General features: G+C 47.5%; 5 protein-coding genes across 7 annotated transcripts; 3 read left to right on the forward strand and 2 right to left on the reverse strand.

Annotated features, from left to right (window-relative positions):
- Nucleotides 1-25: 25 nt before the first annotated feature.
- On the forward strand, nt 26-2,720 carry LOC108096758 (retinoblastoma family protein). Its single transcript, XM_017198621.1, has one exon. The coding sequence runs from the start codon at nt 146-148 to the stop codon at nt 2,501-2,503; it is 2,358 nt and encodes a 785-aa protein (XP_017054110.1). The 5' UTR covers nt 26-145; the 3' UTR covers nt 2,504-2,720.
- LOC108096745 (SWI/SNF complex subunit SMARCC2) lies at nt 2,716-7,558 on the reverse strand. Of its 2 annotated transcripts, none has more exons than XM_017198610.2 (8): nt 7,341-7,558; nt 7,126-7,251; nt 5,977-6,895; nt 5,581-5,911; nt 4,747-5,521; nt 4,477-4,687; nt 3,166-3,993; nt 2,716-3,098 (listed from the first exon to the last, which is right to left on the reverse strand). In XM_017198610.2, exons 1-8 carry the CDS (start codon nt 7,455-7,457, stop codon nt 2,968-2,970), a joined length of 3,438 nt encoding a protein of 1,145 aa, XP_017054099.1. In that variant the 5' UTR covers nt 7,458-7,558; the 3' UTR covers nt 2,716-2,967. The 2 variants fall into 2 exon arrangements, with proteins under 2 accessions (XP_017054099.1, XP_017054090.1); XM_017198601.1 differs by having other exon boundaries at nt 3,166-4,185.
- A 92-nt stretch (nt 7,559-7,650) lies between these two features.
- LOC108096766 lies at nt 7,651-8,232 on the forward strand. Of its 2 annotated transcripts, XM_017198636.2 has the most exons (2): nt 7,651-7,883; nt 7,937-8,232. In XM_017198636.2, exons 1-2 carry the CDS (start codon nt 7,808-7,810, stop codon nt 8,158-8,160), a joined length of 300 nt encoding a protein of 99 aa, XP_017054125.1. In that variant the 5' UTR covers nt 7,651-7,807; the 3' UTR covers nt 8,161-8,232. The 2 variants fall into 2 exon arrangements, with proteins under 2 accessions (XP_017054125.1, XP_017054134.1); XM_017198645.2 differs by having other exon boundaries at nt 7,651-8,232.
- Nucleotides 8,233-8,698: 466 nt separating this feature from the next.
- LOC108096777 lies at nt 8,699-9,324 on the reverse strand. The gene has a single exon (XM_017198656.2). It carries the CDS (start codon nt 8,903-8,905, stop codon nt 8,744-8,746), a length of 162 nt encoding a protein of 53 aa, XP_017054145.1. The 5' UTR covers nt 8,906-9,324; the 3' UTR covers nt 8,699-8,743.
- An 836-nt stretch (nt 9,325-10,160) lies between these two features.
- LOC108096737 (TATA-binding protein-associated factor 172) lies at nt 10,161-20,688 on the forward strand. Its single transcript, XM_017198588.1, has 7 exons — nt 10,161-10,652; nt 14,185-14,269; nt 14,334-15,238; nt 15,453-17,569; nt 17,631-19,693; nt 19,761-20,001; nt 20,060-20,688. The coding sequence occupies exons 2-7, from the start codon at nt 14,259-14,261 to the stop codon at nt 20,501-20,503; spliced, it is 5,781 nt and encodes a 1,926-aa protein (XP_017054077.1). The 5' UTR covers nt 10,161-10,652; nt 14,185-14,258; the 3' UTR covers nt 20,504-20,688.
- The last annotated feature ends 1,035 nt before the right edge of the window (nt 20,689-21,723 follow it).

The following is a 21,723-nucleotide window of genomic DNA, read 5'->3' on the forward strand; positions in this document are numbered from 1 at the left end:
ACAATGGCGGAGAGGTATACAGCAATCGAAACCATTCGCGCCTTTCCGAAATTTGCATTTTGTACAGTCCAAACATTCGTGTAAACTAAGCCGGAAAATAAACAAACCAAGAGGAGTAGAGTATATATACAGCAAATCTGCAGTTATGAACTTTTGCGAAGTGAAGGAGGAGGGGGATGCTCTTGTGAGGCGGCTTTCTGCAAGCTGCGACCAGTTGGATTTGGATCCCCAAATTGTGCAGAGCGCCCTAGCCACCTACCGAAGACTCGATACCGCTGGCAGGCTGTCCAACAACGAGGGGGAGGTTCAAGAGTGGTTATGTTGCGCCGTCTACAGCGAACTCCAGCGGGTAAAGATCCGGGAAATACGGGAGGAGTCCCGAAACTCCCAGACTGAGACAAACGAATTGCCGGCAAAGAGTAGCTGCTGGAACCTTTCACTAACCAGACTTCTGCGCAGCTTTAAGGTGAACGTATCGCAGTTTCTGCGTCGCATGGAGCACTGGAACTGGCTGGCCCAGAACGAGAAAACCATCCAGTCGGAGGTGGAGGAACTGCGTCGCCGACTCGGAATCACATTGACCCTGCTACGCCACTACAAGCACATCTTTCACAGGCTATTTGTCCAGCCCGCCGATAATGCGGACCCGGATGTTCTGGCCCATTACCAGTCCCTCTACGAATTCGGCTGGCTACTCTTTCTGGTCATCCGCAACGAGTTGCCCGGCTTTGCCACCTCGAACCTAGTCAACGGCTGCCAAGTGCTCGTCTGCAGCATGGATCTGCTGTTTGTTAACGCCTTGGAGGTGCCACAATCCGAGGTTATCCGTCGGGACTTTGCCGGCGTGCCTAAAGACTGGGACAGCAAGGACTTCGACTCTGGCTTTCTCAACAAATATAACACCCTAGACGCCATGGGTGCACTGATCCCCGAACTTCCTTTAAAGGGGGTGCAGCAGATGAAGAATGCCTTCTTTCACAAGTCCCTTATGCTGCTTTTTATGGACCAGAGCTTGGTGGGCGACGACACCCACATGCGGGAAATCATTAAGGAGGGAATGCTGGACATCAATCTAGGAACGTTAAACCGCAAATACACTAGCCATGTAGCTGATATAAGTGAGATGGATGAACGGGTGCTGCTCTGCTACCAGGAAACGAAGGTGCATGAAAGGAATTCTTATAAGAGCCCTCTGGCCGCATCTCGATCCAGCTTTTCTCCAGGGCACAAAAAGCTTCTAACCCAGGATCTACCACAAAGCCTTCCCATCTGCATAACTAAAGATTTGGGGAAAGGCGAAGATGGAGAAGTGGTTGTTAAAAATGTAGAAAAGACTCTGCTTAAAATGGAGAATACCTTTATAACAGCCGCTAAGAATTATTTGGATGCTAGGGCGGCCGAAAAGCGTTTCCGGTTGGCCAGCGGTCTTTACTACGAGTTTTTAATGAAGATTGTGAATTCGGAATTGGATTCCAAGCCTCAGCTAAAGATCAACCATTTGCTGAGACAGCGGACTTTAACCACCACACTATTGGCCTGCTGTCTGGAGCTGGCTCTTCACGTTAACGACGAGCAAGTGCAGGAACTAAGATTTCCCTTTGTCCTAGACTGCTACTCACTGGATGCCTTCGACTTCCAAAAGATCATTGAGCTTGTGGTGCGTCACGATCAGGGATTTCTGGGCAGGGAGCTGGTTAAGCATCTACATGTAATTGAGGACGAGTGCCTAGGATCGCTGATATTCCGCAAAGCCTCTCAGCTCTGGTGGAGCTTGGGTAAAAACCTACCCGGCTATCAGGAAGTCCAGTCGGAGGCTGATGGCAAGGAGAACGGTTCAACAGGAGTTGACATCTGCCTGCGAAAATTCTACGGCCTGGCCAACAGGCGACTGCTGCTTCTTTGCCAGAGTCTATGCCTGGTGGAATCATTTCCGCGTATTTGGCACCTGGCCGAGCACTCTTTTACCATGGACGGTGGCCGGCTGCTGCGTAACCGCCACATGGACCAGCTGCTGCTATGCGCTATCCATCTGCATGTCCGTCTCGAGAAGCTTCGACTTAGCTTTAGCATGATTATTCAGCACTATCGCCGCCAACCGCACGCCAAAAGGAGCATTTACCGCGAGGTCAGCCTGGGCAATGGCCAGACCGCTGATATTATTCGTTTTTACAACAGCGTTTACGTAAAGAATATGGGCCACTATGGTCGTAACCTGGACTGCGAGCAATCCCGAAAATCACCTCAACAATCGAGCAGAATTAATACCATTTTGCAGGAGATGTCACCCAACCAAAAGTGCATGCGAGCAAACATAAGCATAACCTCGCCGCCCCCACCTAAAATCTGCAAAAGTGGATCCTGCTCCAGTCTGCCGCCCGATTCTCCTGCCGCATCACCACTGACTACATCGAACTCACCCCACCTGAAGCGCGCTACATCCAGCAACGAACTAAGGGAGGTCAAGCGACCCAACATCCTTCGGCGCCGCACATGCTTTCAATGATCCATAAAATCCATTAAACTTTTGGCTGCATTTTACGCAGCTACCCTAGGATATATATTAGATTCCCCTCAATTACTACCAACTCATTGTAAATGAACCGACTGCTCTATTGAACTCAACCGTAAATTTAATATATAAGCTTCAAAATAAAGCTTGATTTCTTTGCAAGACGTGCAAATTCTTTTTTATAATAAAAAAATTCAGCTCCCAACTTGTATTTAAATAGATTTTTATTGAATGCCAGTTTGGCTTTGAAACTTGGTTCAAAATATTTGTGCAATAGCTTGTTGACGCGACCGGACACAAAACGAAACTCACACGAAGCGGGAGACACGTCAAGATGTAGTGCATCTCCTCCGGATTACACAAAAGAGTTGGGCTTAAAGTGGAGTATACATAATACATACTGAGAGCGTACGACTTAAAACTAGTTACTTTAACGTTTTCTGGCTTAAAAGTAAAAGTTAAGAGGGAGGAGCTCCGCCGGCGATAGGAGCAGTGGTCGCTGGAGGAATGCTGGTGTTTGGGGGCATCGCGGATCCCGTTACAGCACCACTACCATCTGGGATTGGTGCGCTGCTTGGCGGTGTAGTGTCTGTAAGATGTTTAAAAAGAGTTAAAACCAAGAAAAACATGGTTAGATCTTCAGGATTCTTGCTTACCCATTGGAGTAGGAGCCTGAGATTGCGCTGCTCCTGCTGCTGCTGGTCCGGTCTGATCGCTAGGATTCGTTGGCACACCGGGCGGTGGTCCACCAGCAATCGCAATGGGTGGCGCTGCGAATGGAGCGCCATTGGGCGGCGGAGCCACGGATCCCACTATGTGCGGTGGCAGCGGTTGGTGCTGGGCAGTCGGACCCACCAGCGGTTGCGACTGCGGCGGCAGCTGATGTGGATGTGGTGGCAGTTGCTGCTGTTGCGGCAGATGGGGATGTGGTGGCAACGACTGCTGTGGCTGTTGTTGTTGTGGCTGCGGCAGTTGCTGTTGCTGCTGGAGGATCATTGATCCTGCGGCCGCCACTTGACCCTGCAACTCCTGTTGCAGGCGGTGATGTGCCTGCTGGCGTGCCCGGAACTCGGCTGCCTTCAGTTGCTCCAGATGGAACTGCTGGCGCTCCGTGATCAGCTGCTGGCGCTGATATTCCAGGCCCTCGCGTTCGCGCTCCATGGTGGCCTCTAGCTCCTCAAAGTGGCGCAACTTAATCTCCAGCTTCTTCATCTGCGTCTCAACAAGCAGCGCCACCAGGGACTTGATCTTGCGCTCCTCCAGAGCGGCCAGATGCTTGGCCTTGACGGCTGCCGATGCCAGAGCTGCCGCCGCCGCTGTCTGCATGTTGTTTTCGCTGAACGTTCCTTCCTTGGCCGATGTATTTGCTCCTGATACGGCTGTCGAACCCTCCTTGACATCGCTGCTGTCCTTGGTCTCGCCATCGCCGCTGCTGTCCTCCGTTTTGATGTCCACTTCGCCTCCACTGGTGGATGCTGCTGGTTCTGTGGGTGAGGATTTGTTTGATTTGTCTGACTTGCTGGCTGACTTGTCGCCCGAGGGCGAGGAGCTGGATGACTCCTTTGGTTTCTTGTCGGTGTTGTTGGTGTTGCCTGTCGCTGATGATGATGTGGAACTCGAGTCTGTGTTCGTGTTGGTCTTATCCGATTTCGTTTTGTCTTTGGACTTGGCATCGTCTGTTGTTGTGGTTTGTTATTTGGGTTGGTGGTGGTGGTGTTGTTGATGTAAGTTTGGTAGATTGGGCGCAACACAAAAACGAAACAATATACGAATACAGTGCCAAATGGAGAACACATATCGAATTTTGGATGAAAGCAACTCAAAAGTTCAACAAAATAAAATCGGAACCAACAAATAAGTATATTTTTCTTTGAATATCGGGTAACAGTATCCAAATTGATACTGTATGAATTTATACACCCCGACATCCAATAAACTCGTTAAACCGACTCTTTTTGGTTTCTTACCGTCTTTCTTGCTTAGATCCTTCGTTTCCTCATCAGAGCCGCCAGCCGAAGCAGAGGCGCCTCCTTCCTTGCCCTCCTCATCCTCCTTGTCGTTTCCAGTTCCTGCGATTCCACTATTTGCCAGCCCAAAGTTCGGATTGAATTTTCCGCCTGCAGAGGCCTTCTCCACGTTCTTCATGTGATTGTCCATTATCGTGGCGGGCACCTCATCCTAAAGCAAACGAGCTTTGGATTAAATAAAACCTTCTATGTAGTAGTTTTTTAAATTACCTTGATGGCTGCGAATTCCTCCATTGCTGCCTTGGCTGCAGCCGCTGCTACACGAGGATCGACCACGGAAGCCAGGAATGCCACCGTGGACATAATGGGATTGCCGCTCTTGCTGAACGGAATTGGTTGGCAGCCCAAGGGACCCAGGAAGCCGCCGTCATCCTCTAGATACGGATCCTCGATAGGAAGTCGTAGGAAGTGCAGAATGCACTCGTCCTGGGTGCGGGAACCGACGTGCTCGCACACCTTGTTCCAGTCGTCCTTGTGCATCTCCAGACCCTCGAGCAATAGTAAGGTCTCCTGGTCGGTCCACTCCCGAGCCATGCTGGCCGCAGTGCGGTTCCTCATGGCCGCCGGTTTCTTGGCGTACTGATCCAGCTTAAGCCCAAACTGACTGACACCCGAGCTTAAACCTCCGCCAGCGCCATTTTCCAGAGCTTCGGTTTTAATTCCAGCCAGACCACTCTTGTCGCCCAACTCCAAACCACCATCCTTGCCCAGCGGCTTCTTGTCCAGATCCAACAGCGTCTTGGCCGCCGACGGCTGCTGCGTCTTCTGCGGATTAATGGCCTGCAGGCCCGATGGAGTGTCCGACAGAATATGGAAGTGGGAGGTCGGTGGCGGACCCATAGGTGTCGGTCGCAAATCAGCATCTATCTGGTAGTTTATCAGACCCCACTGCTCCAAAAAGGCATGCACTCGCATGATAGCGCACACATCTCCAGCCAAATTCCGCCTGCAGGCGGTGCTGGTCAAATACTCGGTTGGATTGAGCCTAAAATTATAGATTTAGATAACTCCTCAATAGTTTAAAAAAGTAGTCATTAAACTTACCTGTAGGTGTCTATCATAAAGTTTCTGTAGGCCATGTAGATTTCTGGTGTCTTAGACTTGTTCTTGCTGTTAAAGAACTCCGGCATGGCTCGCTTCTCGATCACGTGAATGGAGTTGTAGTCGAACCAGGCTGAGTACGAGGGCACGATAATGTGGTGCGTCTGCTCGGTCACATTATCCTCCATATCCTCTTTGGCCGACGATGAGAACTCCTGCGTGTTGCTGTTGTCACTTGTTTTTCCTGTTTGCGAATTGTCTCCATCTCCGGTTGACATGGCTTGAGCAGCGCTTCCTCCAGTCATCTCGTCGTCCAAATCGGTCATAGTCCCACCTGGATAGGAGTAGGTTTAATTAGTCATGAAATAATTTTGTATCTTTCAAATGAGAAGGACATACCCTTGATGGGCATCATATCGTTGTCGCCCCTGGATTTGCCACCTGGGGCCGGACTGGCGGTGGACTGCAGCGCGGCATTGGCCTTGTGTACCTCCTGGACGTTGGGCTCGGCCGGCGGATCATCCAGATCGCGGGTCAGATCCTCGTCGTCGTCGTCGTTACGAGACTTCTTGTGCACCACGGCGGGGGATCGCTTACGCTTACCCGGCTTTGAAGTGGACGCAGATGTGGCTGGCGATGGCGATCGCCGCCTTTTCTGCTTTCCGCCACTGGCAGTGGGCTTCTTCTTCTCGTCGCCAAAGGACATGATATCATCGATGGACATACGCTGCTTGTGCGTCTTCTTCTTGCCGTGTTCGTCCACCTCGTAATCCTCCTCGGCCATCCACTCGTTGTACTGCTCAAGGTCCAAGATCCAAGAGGCAGACACTCGCCAGCGCTCAGCCGGCGACTCCGGATTTTCCGGAATGTGATCCGGCAAATCGAAGTTGTTCACAGCCCAAGAATCGTACGATTCGGGAAAGTAGTACCAGTGAAGCATCACATGTCCGCCGCGCTTAAATATGGGCCGGGCATACTCATCGGGATGCGGATCAACGATGGGATAGACGATGTGGGTAGCGTCCTCCTCGTCCGAGACGATCTCCACCCGGCGATTGTCGAGGATCTCGCGCAGCCGTCCCTCGAAGTTCTTCTCGATCTCCGGACGGATGTAGATGTACGGAATTCGGTACAGATCCGCCTCAACCAATGCCTGCTCGATCTCGATCAGCAGCTGGATGTTGGGGTCCTTGCGCGTGGGATTCTTGCCAATGGAAAAGTCGAACTTTTTGCCACGCTGTTCTGCCCGGAAACGGAACATGGTCGAGAAGATGATGCACAGGCCACCGCCGCTTTTAAAGTCGAGAAAACAGCGCATCTGGGAAGAAAACAATAGCGTAAGTTAATTTGTTTTAAAAGTTACTTTTTATAGAATTAAAGAGGATAGACTCTAATCTGAAATATTTAAAACTATTAGAGTTTAAAGGTACTATAATATTAGTAACCGTCTAGATAAGCCTCTTTTTTCCCCAGAGGGTTAATATTTACGTGTACACACGCAACACGGGTCACCCTGTACCACGCACACTCAGGCACACAAATACTAACCGGAATCCTAGTCGCCGGCGGCTCCGCTGAATTCTTTCCCAACTTCGCCTCCACATATTGCAGGAAGTGGATGAGCAACTGGGCCAGGGACTCCTTTGTGATGGGCTCCGAGCTGTGGGCCAAGTACTGCAAGAAACAGGGAATTCGTTACAGTCTTTTTTCGCTGCCAGCCAAGCGCCATTTTTGTTTGCGGTGGCGTTGTTGTTGGTACGCACCTTCTTGCAGTTCTTCTGCAGCCACTGGCGAATCGATTCGAAGCCCTGCAGCGTCTCCGGGGATTGGAAAAAGTCTATATTCGGACTTCCGTCCTTCTTAGGACCCAGTGAGTTCATTCTGCGGCACTTTTTCGGGCTTTTTGTCAATTATATTTTCAGTTTTGCACGCCGAAAAAGCCAATAAACTAGCTGATAAAAGTGTGACCGCGTTTGTGGCTATCGGAGGCGCCAATGTGCCCGAGTTTGAGAAATACCACCGGGAGACAAGAAATATACCATAAAATCTTTATAGTACAGTGAAGACTCAACGGTACACTTAGTCAAGGTCGTCGCAAAGGGGGGCAGCGAGGGGCAGCAACCCATAAGTTCTTTGACTAAGTAAATAAATTTCAAAATTAAGCTTTTACGTAATTGCAAACAGCCAACGGAGTACACTCTTTGGCGATAAAGTTTTGGTGTTTGCCCAAATGTTTCTTTTCTTGAGATTTAGAAAGCAAACAAGACGCGTGCGTTTGTGCCAATATTTGATTTTAAAAAGGAAAGGTATATACATAAATGATAGGTTCTGCCACCAAAATATCATTATTGATTTCAAGTTTGTAAGATGAAGTTCTTCGCTATCATATTCCTTCTGTGCGGAATCGTTGGACTTGTCGCGTCCTCCACAACGACCACGGAAGGATCTTTTGGCTCTTCTACTTCTACCCAAGCACCTTCATTATCCCCTTGTGGAGTTGGACCCTGCGGCCCCTGTGGACCCGGAGGAGTTGGCGGGGTTGGTGGACCTTGCGGCGGCAAGAAGCTATACTTCTTCTATTAATAAAGTCTTAAGACTTCACGAATTACGAATAAAAATATTATAATTTCAACAAGAGGTGCAACTTAACAGATTTTATAAAAAATATTTTGCACTTATGTTTTGGTCTAAATTATAAAAAAACTACGGGTTTTTTCGTTTTGTAAACTTTAGTATTAAGAATGGGAAACACCCTGGACCACCCCCCCTGCGTCCGCCCCTGAGAATGGGTAACGAATTTTAGTCAGTTTTTTAGAAAAACAAAATCACTTGTAATGGTCTTTTGGAGTAAATTAGAAGAAATATGCACCTTTTTGAATAGCGTTTAAGAATCAAAAGTTATAATAAAACAAATAAATATAAAAAATATAATTAATATAAAAGAAAATGACTTATAGCTTTTGTTTGAGACCATATTCAGTTTTATGAAACTTTGCCCGAAGCTGACAAAATTTAAGATTTATCTGTTTGACTAGGTTTTAGTATAATTGTATAGTATTAGTTTTGTATTATTGCGAAATATGGATTTCGTTTTGCCCATAATAATTGTTAAACAACTTGCTAGTATTCAAATTTGTTTATTTGTGTTTTGCTAAGACTTGAGTTCTTATTTGTAGAAGAAGTACAATTTCTTGCCGCAGGGTCCACCACAAGGAGATTTTGAAGGACTCTGAGTAGTGTCTGAAGCCTCCGTCGTTGACGTGCTGGATGCGGCCATAGCAAATCCAAGGATTGCGCACAGGAGGACAAGGATGGCGAAGAACTTCATCTTTAAAGCTTTGATTAAACTGTGATAAGTTGGTAACAGAATTTCTCAGTTTTATACTTTCCCTTCTTGGAATATTAAATATTGACACAAATGCCTGCGTGATAATTGCGTTCAAAATCTCATGAAAAGAAACAATTGGGCAAACACCAAAAGGTTTTTACAAAAGTTCTTTAACGCGTGCTCATTGTTTTATTTAGAAATAGGTATTAACTCTATTTTAGGAAACTTCTTATGGGTTTAATCTCCGATCCAGTTTAAGTGTACAGGATCCATATGATATGTTAACGAATACTAATTTCTTAGTTATTCGTCTTTAAAATCGGTTTTATTGACTTGCCCCATCTAACAACAAAATAATATAATATAAATTAATTCTAAGTTGACTTTTTTAAAACACTTTTTTAATTCAGCATAAATAAAACTATAACATCTCGAAAATTAAAAAAAAAATGCCGTGGAAATTTTAGGAACTACCCCATTCAGTCAGCTCACAACACTGGTCCATCGCTCTCTCGCTCCAACCCCCATCGCCATCCCGCTCTTGACGCCTAAAGCAATCGTTCGGGTGCAGTCCGTTAACGTTCGGGTTGCTCTCGCGGCTCTCTGGAACAGTGCTGCCGGGTTTTGATTGTTAAATAAGGCTAAAACAAACTACAACTACACACTGAAAAATTAGCTAAATAGGAACGCATATCAAATCTTGTAAAATGCACCTTATTGATTTTTTTATTTGATAAACAATTTGAAAATAATTTCAGTTATTTTAAATTAGGGATCTTTTTTAGGACGTAGAAATAAGCTAGATCTAGCTTTTAATACGTTAAAAAGGCAACACTGCTTTCGGGTTTGCTGAACCGATTGAGATTGTCCTAAGATAGCAACCACTAAAGGATGATTGACTAAGCGAGATGCCTAACCTTTGATAGAATAATTATAAATTCTGCTATATCGGTCGGGATCAGTTCCTTATCATTCGGCTTGCGCACTTAGATTATCGTGTTATCCATTTAGGAAAACGTTGTCCTCTATTCAACCGTTTGGGAAAATGTTTTCCCATCAAAGATAACAACCATGGTTTGGTGACTGACTAAGCGAGAGGCCGAACCGCAGAGAGAGCTCAAAATTAAAAATTGAATGCCATTAAGGGTCTGACGCATCCGATGAGACTACTTAATCGCGGCTCCACATCGCCATCTCGCTCTCGCCGCCTAAAAACCAAGCGCCCCCAAAAACCAAGCACACTATAAATGTGACTTCGACTGGCCAACATCATGGCTGCTGGGAACCGAAAAGGAAAAGCGAGGAAAACCGTGCGGTCGGAGTGTGTTTGTGTCAGCGTGAAGCCCAGTGTCAAGTTGAAGCGGTGACGCCCCCGCCCAGGCCCCCAGCTACGGTTGCCGCGTCCCCGCGTGATTCTCCACGCCGGAGTCCCGTCCGTTATTCGCCGCGTGTGAAAGTGTGTGCGTGTGCGTGCAGAAAAAGTCAATGGTGCGTGAGTGCGAGTGAGTGGGAAGGCGCGATCGATTGTGACCCCGCTGCGAAAAGCAGTCCCCACACCCCTGCCGAAAAACACACATACGCACGGCCATAGTAACGCAGCATCGATTGTACAGTTTTAGAGCAAACAAATCAATTAGAAAATGCAGAGCGCATGAGTTGAGCCGTGAGTGGGCGCCCCACAAAAGCTGACTGCTGCGAGAGAGCGGGAGACAGAGCGGAGCGGCGGCGAGAGCAACCATTGCCAAAGGTGAGTGATACGGTTTTCGGGTGTAAGGGACAGTCTTATCCTCGATTCCAATACTATTTTTATGGCACCCACTTATCGCTACCCGTTGCGTGTGTGTTTGTGCATTTCTGTGAGAGCGGGGGCCAAGAGGGCACGCTGGTCTGTGATAAGAGCGGAGAGCCAAAGAGAGAACGCCAACGCAGCAAAACAGCGAAATCCTTAGGCTAGTACGCCGCCAACTTGGCTAATTACTAGCGCTTAGTCTCTAGCGTTCCCACTCTCTTCTTGGCAAGCTATTCTAGTACGCGTATTTTTAGTCGCAGCGCATAGCACATTGCTCAATTTGCCAACCGCTATTTGTGTCGTCCATACGTTCATTCATCGGGCTCTTTTTCCAATTTCAGTGGGTGGCATTTAACAAATAATCCCTCCAAGCGTTGTCCACGTCCACATTAAGCTACGTTCGATCCACAGAAAGAAATTTCGTGGAACAAGCATTGCGATATGCAAATGGATCTTAATAAACTTTTAATTTTTCTTTACTTTAAATGCTAAATATGTCCCGTTTATGAATATCTAAAGGGGTACAAATTTAATTTTTATTTAACATTTAATTATATTTCACATCAAACCTATTTCTTTCTGTGCACAACAATGCCAGGCGGTACAAGCACCTGTGTTTATTTATGGTCCGCTGCCGTAATCGACTGCAGTCGCCGCTTCGCTCTCTCTTTCTCTCCACCAACAACTTTGGGGTAGGGCAACCTGAACTAGTTTCAAACGGCGGAGCTCGGCCTTTTCAGCTTTTTCGCATTTGCCATTTTCCCGCAGTTCGCAACATCTGCGACATTTGTCACAGTTTCTTCTGAGAACATTTGAATACTCAAAGTTTACTTGCCGAACTTGCTGGGGCGATGATGCTGCTAAATTAAACACCTCGTTGTTTATCATTCGTCCCCATTAATTCGATCCCGATCGCGGGTGCTGCATTGTGCGAAAATATGTATGCAGCGCCAGCTGACTCAATATTATCCGAAAGCCGTGCAAATATTAACCTCTTCAATGCTTTTAACACAGATGGTGCGATCAATGCCGAAAATTTCAGTTTCATCCACAACCACTTCTGTAGATTCAAAAAAAAAACCCAAGCTAATTAAATGGAAATAAATCGGGATTTTTTCGACGTTCGTTTATGGAAGCAATAAATAATTCTGTGCATTATTGGCTAATCTTGCTTAGACATTTCAAACGAATCCACCCCGTATAAAAGAAAAACTTAAAAACTTTTCTGTTGATAATGAAAGTTGAACGCTTTTCTTGTTTTTAATTTCATCATTAGACTAAGGATATGAACGAAAACAAAGAAAAACGATAAAACCTTAACCCTGAACAAACTTGCCACATAAATACATATTCGATGTTCGAGTAATCTGGCAAGGAAAATAGTCAAGTCTTATCTTTAGTGTAATTGTATGACCCAGTATTTCCGCTGGGTCCGCTGGTACTAGTTTTGTATTCCATCGTTGTAATCCCAAGTAGGATATTATTGAAAACAAAAAAAAACATGATAAAACCAAAAACCCTGAACAAACTTGCCACATAAATACAAATTCGATGTTCGAGCAATATGGCAAGCAAAATAGTCGAGCCTTATCTTTAGTGTAAATGAATGACCCAGCATTTCCGCTGGGTCCGTTTTAATCTGAACAATAACAGCCTTCTATAAATACAAAAGCTCGCAGAACTTGCCACAACAAATTCGAAACATTTGGCGGCACCTAATCGTCGTTTTACGAGTACCAACGGTGATAATGAAAAAGCGTTCACATTCGTGGCTTATCGTTTGGCGAAAATGTATAAATAAATGGGCGACCCACTACACTGGGTAAAATCGATGATTGCGATTGCTGCCGTCGATGTTCATCTAATGGAAATTTAATTACTTAGCCGATGGGCCATTTTCCTGCCTCACTTCCATGACAACCCAATACCCGCCCCTCCCAGTGGGTGGCTTCGACAAGGTCGCTGACAAATCGAAGTACAGCAGATTTGTCGCCGATAAATTGACTTTATGGTTGGTCGGACAATTCCATGCGACATGCCATACAAACGATTTCATTATGACTTTTACGTCGTTGCTGAAATTATTTCTTTGTTATTTATGTAAGTTTTGTGTGCTTTATTGGCTTGATTACTTATGGATAAACATTGACAATAAATTTGCACGTGCCTTGAAGGCGAAGACTCATCAATTTTCGGATTGCTCACTCTAAGCGTAAACAAATTCATGATTCTAAATTCTTTGGTTTGGTTCAGTGAACCGTGATTTTAAAAAATTACTTATCGGCCGCAACACGCTTCACTGATAGGAACACCTTAAAAAATTTCAAGTTTCAGGGGTAAAAGTATTTGCTAGTTCGAATTGTTGGTAACCATTCCAAAATAAATCGAGGTAAACTAGCTGTCAAGCCGGTTTAGGTCCACTTCAAATCGAATAATTCCGTAGGTGTCCCTTGCCGAAACGTACGTAATTCGGTTGCACTAGTCCGGAATATGGAAATGCCGTAATTTGCTCAATTGTCACGTTTTGCTCTAAGCTGTTAAGAACGCCTCGGTGGCCACAACGAAGTCATTATTCGCCATTCACGTTGAGTGACTCAATTTACACAGCATAACCCCACTTGGTTGCCCCAAGCTAGTATGAATGCTCCCCAGGAAATCCTACCCAGCCCATCGGATCCATGTCTTTCGCTTTCCTCGACCACGTGTCCAGAGTTTATTGGTCGATTGGATTGCGCCGAGAAAGGCTGAATTTCGAGATTGCGCCAGGCGTTCGGCTGAGCAAGCGGTCATTTTATAGTACAGTGCGTCACAGCTAAATAGCTATGAAAGTGTTTTAACAACAGTCGGAAGACTCTTAATAATAGGCTTCTCAGAAATTTAGATCAGCTCTGTAGCTCTAGTCGTTGTTAATTGCTTAATCTGCTGAAATTTAAATTAACTGAAAGTATTAAGTAAGACTTTACAAAGGTTGTTAGGGTTTTTAAATGGAAAATGGTTGTGGGGTTGCCATGGTGTTTCTACTATAGTTTCTTGCAGTAAAAGAAAACAAATTTCACTTATGTTTCCAATAGTTGTTGTGAGCAGGAATAATACTATTTCATATATAATTTCAAACTAGAAATTTGTATACATAAAATCTGCCTAACTATGTCAGTTTGTTTATGGTGCACATAAACGTTAATTGGTTTTTGTACTTCGTTATTTTATCAGTCGTAGGGAAATAGCTTTCATTCCAAACATTTTTTGCAAAGCGCTATTATCAATATTCTACGGGCTGTATACATATGTACATAATTTATAGATATTTGTTTTAAAGGGGTAAAAAATAAAAAAATGTATTTACATGTTACAGAACTAAATACCTCCATAAAAGGTGTAGTTTAAGATTTTTGTATGCAAACTAGTGTTGAATTGGGTTTTAACTTTATTTGATGTCGTAACAATAGCAACTTATTGCAACCTAATTAATAATATTTCCTTCCCTTTCCAGATTAGTTACTTAGAATATTTCGATTTTTAGATCGACGGAACACAAAGCGTATCACAAATAATTATCATTTTATAATGACATCCAGGTATGTAAAGAATTTAAAAACGTGGAAAATGTATAGCACTCATATCATGAATAATTCTTTGCAGACTTGATCGACTTTTCATACTACTTGAGACTGGCTCCACAGCGGCCACTCGCCAGGCGGCCGCCAAACAGATTGGCGAGGTCCAGAAGCTTTATCCACACGAGCTGCACGCTCTGCTCAACCGCCTGGTGGGCTACCTGCACAGTTCGTCGTGGGAGACGCGGATAGCAGCGGCCCAGACGGTCGAGGCGATACTGAAGCAAGTGCCGCCGTGGCAGCCGGAGCTGCAGGTGCCGCCCAAGAAGGAGCGCAGTGATGCCGCAACAGCAGCAGCTGCTGCCGAAGAGGACAGTTGCCAGTCCAGCGGTTCCAGCTCCACAACGTCTAGCGAACGTCTGCTTAGCTTCGATGAGTTTGACCTGCAGCAGATCCTACACAAAGGGGCCCGCCTCATTGGTTCCGAGGGCAACGAGTTCGATGTGCAGGAGGAGCAGCCGGCTAGTGGCGGTGGTGACGAGGATCGCAGTCTCGCCAGTCGGTTGAGTCGCCAAAGAGCTGTGCTTAATGACAAACTAGGTCTGACAACGGCCGCAAAGCTTGGCGTAAATCTTACCGACATGATCACGGACGAGGATGTGGCGCTCACCAGGAGTGGCAGCAGCTACAACGTTAATGCCGAGAAGCTTCCCGTGGAGCATATACTCAACATAAAGCCAGCGGCCAATGGTTCTGGGCAAGCGCAACTGAGTTGCCGAGAGATGAATCGGGCCAAGCGAAAGGCCCGTCAAAACACCACCGCCTCGGCCACAGTGGTGACGCCCACTTGCAGTCGGAGGAACTCGAACAGCAACCACAGTACGGGCAGCAACCAAAGCAACAATGGCACCGCTTCGCTGGCACTGGATGAGCCGGAGAAGAAGAAAATGAAGGCGACGGAGCGACAGGAAATCTTCTACAGTTTAAATGGTGAGTGGGCAGCAATTAATTGTCTCATTGCTTAATTATCTTGTTATCATTGAGGAAAAAGTTTCTAGAAACGAGATAACCAATTATTAAAAACTAAGTTTATTTGTGTTATCAAGTGATTTCATTGCTCTTTCGCATGTCAAGTGCATTTATTTTTAGAATGACTGAACTGTTTATAAATGTTATTAATTTCTGACCTCCATTTCTTTTGCAGCTGCCGTGCCAGATGCCACTGGCACTTGGGTGGATGCCGTCTCCTGGCCGTTGGAGAACTTCTGCTCACGCCTTTTCATCGATCTCTTTCACGCCAAATGGGAGGTGCGCCATGGAGCGGCCACAGCACTGCGAGAGCTGATCAACCAGCATGCACAAGGAGCTGGAAAGGCAGTGCAACAGAGTCGCGATCAGATGGACGAAGCGCACAGCCGCTGGTTGGAGGATGCCGCCCTGCGTCTGCTATGTGTTCTCTGCCTGGATCGATTCGGTGACTTTGTGTCGGATCAAGTGGTTGCACCCGTTCGTGAGACATGCGCCCAAGTTCTGGGCACCCTGGTAAAGGAGATCCAGGCATCCAAAGTTCAACGCATCGTGGACATCCTGCTTCAGCTGATCCAGCACAAGAACGAGTGGGAAGTGCGGCATGGTGGACTGCTTGGCCTGAAGTATGTGTTTGTTGTGCGCGAGGAGCTGCTGCCCATCTACCTGCCGCAATCGATTTCCAATATCCTCAGCGGTTTACTGGACGCAGTGGATGATGTGGGAGCAGTGGCGGCATCCACTCTGATTCCGGTTTCCTCCTGGCTTCCCAAGCTTTTGAACCCCACTCAAGTATCCTCAATCGTGAAGATGCTGTGGGACTTGCTCTTGGATCAGGATGAACTTACATCCGCCTGCAACAGTTTCATGGGTCTGTTAGCGGCCATTTTATGCTTGCCAAAAGCCGCCAGCTGGGTAGAGATGGAACCGATGGCCATGCTGGTGCCTCGCCTGTGGCCTTTCCTTTCCCACAGCACCAGTTCGGTGCGGAGGTCCACACTGAAGACCCTGATCACACTGACCAATGCGGATGAGGTGAAAGCTGAACCAAAAGAAGAGGAGCAAGTTAAAGGGGAACCGGATCAGAAGATGAAGCTGAACTTCGGAGTCAGCGACTGGAAGTGGCAGTTGCTCCAGCAGGCACTCCGTCACATATATCAGCGTATCCTTGTGGAGCCGCAGGCGGATATCCAGGCACTGGCGCGCCAAGTGTGGTCCAATCTGATCGAGCACGCGGACTTGGGTGCCCTTCTACACGCAGCCTGCCCGTACGTTTCCTCCTGGATCTGTCTCTCCATGCAGCCACCTAGGCTTGCCTTCGATGCGAGTGTGCTGATCAGAGCTGGCGGAGATTCGAGCACAGCAGGAAGCGCCTCGAGGAAACGAACGCCCCGCATAGGAGATGATCTGGGCGGAGCTGCTCTAGCGCACTCCAGTGCCACGCTCAAGTTGTATTTGGGTGGCAGCGAGGCAACGCCACTGGAGCTGCGGGAGGCCAACTTTATGCGCGCTCGGATATCCTCATCGCGGGCACTTGGAGCTCTTTCCCACTACCTGGTGCAGCCAGCTCCGGGTGTGGTGTACACCCCGCAAACCGAGAGCCCCACCGAGTGCTATACGAAAGTGCTGTTGGGCCACCTGAATGCGCACTCCGCTGTCCAGCGAATCGTTTGCGGACTGATTATAGCTTTTTGGGCTCTGGAAGATGAGCCAGTGCGTCCGGGACCGCCGAATCTACAGGAAAAACTACACCAGTGCGTGAGCGAGTACGTCTACTACGACGAGGTGGGCATCTCGCTAACCCGACTGTTACAGGAGGCACAGGACTTTATTGCCACGCTGAAGCAGAACAAGATCCCCATCAACGACTTCAACAATGCCAAGATTCTCACTCTGGATCAAATCGAGGCGGTGGCAACCACGTTGAGCGAGAATCTACGCATCTATCCTCTCAAGCCAAAGTTATTGGACATGCTGGAAGAGCGGCGGCGGAGTCTGCAGGCCTCCTACCAGCAGACGACCAGTGAGCAGAGCGCCTACCATGTCAGTGCCCAGGCAGCTCTCGCCGGCGCCATCTGCGCCCTGCACTGCCTGCCCGAGAAGCTGAATCCGGTGGTCAAGCCCCTCATGGAGTCCATCAAGCGGGAGCAGTGCCTGCAGCTGCAGCAGCTGTCCGCCGAGTTCCTGGTCCACCTGATGGATCAGGTCTGTGATAGAAATCCTAGTCCAAATAGTAAGATCTTGAACAATTTGTGTACTCTGCTGAGAAGCGATGCTGAGCACACACCAAAGCTGGTAAGTTAAATGAATCTTTATGCCTAGACACTGTCTTATCATTTATCTTAATCTCCTGCAGGTTAATCCACTCCAGACTCTCAAGGAGACACCTCCTTCGCCGGGAGTTGCCAACAGTTGCGTTTACTATGGCATCCTTACTCTTGCCCTTCAACAAGCAGTGACAACGACAAGCGCTCGAGGAGGTGGTGGTGGTGGGGGAGGAGGGTTTGGAGGAGCTACTACTCCAACGACCGTCATCCCAAGCCGCGGACCTGGTCGACCGCCTGCTAGCGAAATTCCAGCCGCAACAACCTCTACTGCTCATATTGAGCTAAAGGCCCAGCAAGCCAAAGATGCGGAGGCGAAGCAATGCCGCATCCAGCGACTGGGAGCGGCCTGTGCCATAGAGAAACTGTGCAGGACATTCGGAGAACACATTGTGGAGAAGGTGGCTGTTTTCCAACAGCTAATGTTCGGCAAAGTGGAGCAGTTCGTGAAGGAGTCTTTCGATTGGCAACTGGGCTGCATACTGCCAGATTTGACAGCTTGCAACGAGCTGATAAGCTCTCTGCAGCTAATCGAAACAGCAGCCCCGCATCTTCATGCTGCCCTGCACCCCCAAATGTTTGCTCTGTTGCCACCACTTGGGTTCATCGTTTGCCATCCCCTGAAGGCGGTTCGACATATGGCCGCCCGATGCATCGCCGTGCTGGCCGAGATCGATGCTTGCCAGACCATGCAGTTTGTGGTGCACGATCTGCTGCCGCTGCTCGGAAAGATTGAGCAGCTCATCGAACGCCAGGGAGCAGTAGAAGCCATCGAGCGAGTGGTCAGCCGACTGCAGATCAAAGTGGTGCCCTACATCGTGTTGCTGGTGGTGCCTCTGCTGGGAGCAATGAGCGATCCAGATGAATCGGTGCGACTGCTCTCCACCCACTGCTTCGCCAATCTTGTCCAGCTAATGCCACTGGATGGCAAGGCGGAGCAACTGAAGAGCGAGCCGCTGCAAGCACGAAAGACCCGCGACCGAGAATTCCTCGACTATCTATTTAATCCAAAGAGCATTCCCAACTACCAGGTTCCGGTGCCGATAAGTGTTGAGCTGCGATGCTACCAGCAGGCAGGAATCAACTGGCTGTGGTTCCTTAACAAATACAATCTGCACGGCATCCTCTGCGACGATATGGGTTTGGGCAAAACCCTGCAGACCATCTGCATCCTGGCCGGCGATCATCTACACCGCCAGGCAGCCAACCTGGCCAATCTGCCAAGTCTGGTCATCTGCCCGCCCACTCTCACTGGTCACTGGGTGTACGAGGTGGAGAAGTTCCTGGACCAGAGTTCTGTTCTGCGTCCGCTGCACTACTACGGGTTCCCAGTGGGCAGGGAGAAGCTGAGGAGTGAGATCGGAACGAACTGTAACCTTGTGGTGGCATCCTACGATACGGTGCGCAAGGACATAGACTTCTTCAGTGGCATCCACTTCAACTACTGCGTTTTGGATGAGGGTCACATCATCAAGAACGGCAAGACAAAGAGCTCCAAGGCCATCAAGCGACTGAAGGCCAACCACAGACTGATTCTCTCGGGTACGCCAATCCAGAACAATGTGCTGGAGCTGTGGTCCTTGTTCGATTTCCTTATGCCAGGCTTCCTGGGCACAGAGAAGCAGTTTGTGCAGCGCTTCTCGCGTCCCATTCTGGCATCGCGGGATGCCAAGAGCTCGGCCAAGGAACAGGAGGCCGGAGTACTCGCAATGGAGGCGTTGCATCGCCAAGTTCTGCCCTTCTTGCTGCGTCGCGTCAAGGAGGACGTGCTGAAGGATCTGCCTCCCAAGATTACCCAGGATCTACTTTGCGAACTCAGTCCGCTGCAGCTTCGCCTCTACGAAGACTTTAGCAATAAGCACCTGAAAGACTGTTTGGACAAGCTGGGCGAATCGTCGACGCCAGCGATGGTGACCGAGAATCTCAGCGCCAAGACGCACATTTTCCAGGCATTGCGGTACCTGCAGAACGTGTGCAACCATCCCAAGCTGGTGCTGCGCCAGTCCGAGGAGCTGACCAAGGTGGCCAGCCAGTTGGCGCTCACCAACAGTTCCTTGGACGACATCGAGCACTCGGCTAAACTTCCGGCTCTGAAGTAAGTGTTAACTTAAACTTTCTCAAATTTAAGAAGTAATAACTTACGGTATAATCTCTATCCTTAGGCAATTACTCCTGGACTGCGGCATTGGTGTGCAGACTGAGTCGGTTAGCCAGCATCGTGCGCTGATCTTCTGCCAGCTAAAGGCCATGTTAGACATCGTAGAACACGACTTGCTGCGTCGCCATTTGCCCAGCGTCACCTATTTGAGATTGGACGGCAGCGTGCCCGCCTCCCAACGCCAGGACATAGTCAACAACTTTAACAGCGATCCCAGCATCGACGTACTGCTCCTAACTACTCTGGTAAGACTGTGATTTCTCCTCATGATTGGAACGTATTCTAAGTTTTATTTGCTTGTAGGTTGGTGGTCTGGGTCTTAATCTAACGGGTGCCGATACGGTAATCTTTGTGGAGCACGACTGGAACCCCATGAAGGATCTGCAGGCCATGGACCGAGCCCACCGAATCGGTCAGAAGAAGGTGGTGAATGTTTACCGACTGATCACGCGCAACTCGCTGGAGGAGAAGATTATGGGGCTGCAGAAGTTCAAGATCCTGACCGCCAACACGGTGGTAAGTGCGGAGAACGCCTCGCTCCAGACGATGGGCACATCGCAGATCTTTGATCTTTTCAACGGAGGCAAGGACCAGGGAGCAGTATCCGGATCAGCAGCGGCCGCAGGATCAGCCAAGGGCCCCATGTCCATGAACACCATCATCGAGAACCTGCCGGAGTTGTGGTCCGAGCACCAGTACGAGGAGGAATACGATCTGGGCAACTTTGTGCAGGCACTGAAAAAGTAGACTAAAGCTTCCCACTCCAAGACTTCCAGTTTAAAGTTCTGTTAGGCTAGATGCTAAATGAAACAAGAAATTAAACATGTGAAAAAGTTGTATTTTTCGGAAAGTTGTCCTCTGTTCCTTTGTAATCGAAAACGGAAACCTTTAGAAACTAATAAAAATAAAGAAATAAAAAATTTGGAAATAAATACGTTTGTATTTTGCAGAGTGTAGTTTGCAGAATTCAGTTTTTCGGAAATAATTTGTTCGGAGTTGAAATATGGAAGCAAATTATATGAAAAACGTTTCATACTTTTGGGCGAAATATAAAAATTAGAAAAACATTTATACAGAAGGACGATAGAGAAAAATTCCATCTTTGTGGAAAATTCAAGCTGAATTCTCAAATATGCGCATATAATTCGAATTAATTTTTATCAGCGAAGGCCAATACAAATGTTTGTCAAACAGAATAGTTGTTTGAGTGCATAGTTTACCCAGCAAATATTTTCTCCTGTCTCGGACAATAAGACACCTAATTTCAGTCTTATCTAGTGTTTGATTTGCTTGCATCTGTACCCATTGTATTGACTAATGTGCTCATAATGTCACAACTTATCTGATCAGTTGAAATCGATTTCATGTTTCATTTATCGGTGGATCGTTTTGCTTGAGTGGCGGGGGAATATTTTGGGTTGCTCTCGTTGGAATCTGGCGCGCTGTGACCCAAGTACCTTGAATTTGATGGGGCTATCAGTGGTGCCAGTCCATTAGGAGCTAGTAAATATAGTTAGTTGACCTCTTACCACACAGCATACTCGATTTATTTTTCAATTTTGTTCGGTTCTGTTTCATACGAATCCCGGCTTATCTCCTTATTGCTCCGTCACGATGAAATGGCTTCGTACTAAAGCATATAAGTAGCTCACATCCATGGAGTAGATTATTTATGTGTACGCGGGGTGTTAAACGCGACCCGATCGCAACGGAGCCTCAGTTTCAATATTTATAAACAATAAATCCTGCCAGCATAAGAGGGATTCGGAGCGTGGTACAGGATAGCCTTATCTCTGCCTTCTACTCAAGCCCGTCTTCCCTTTCTTTATATAAATTCCATTTAAATGAACATTATTATATTGTACTTAAAGGCCCAGCTCAAACAAAACAAAAGCAAAAGCCGAGCTGAGTTGAGTCGAGCAGAGCCAAATACTGATAAGCTGCCATTTTTCTCGCTTTAATCCACA

This window comes from Drosophila ficusphila, unplaced genomic scaffold, assembly GCF_018152265.1.
Source record: "Drosophila ficusphila isolate 14025-0441.05 unplaced genomic scaffold, ASM1815226v1 contig_791, whole genome shotgun sequence".
NCBI lineage: Eukaryota > Metazoa > Arthropoda > Insecta > Diptera > Drosophilidae > Drosophila > Drosophila ficusphila.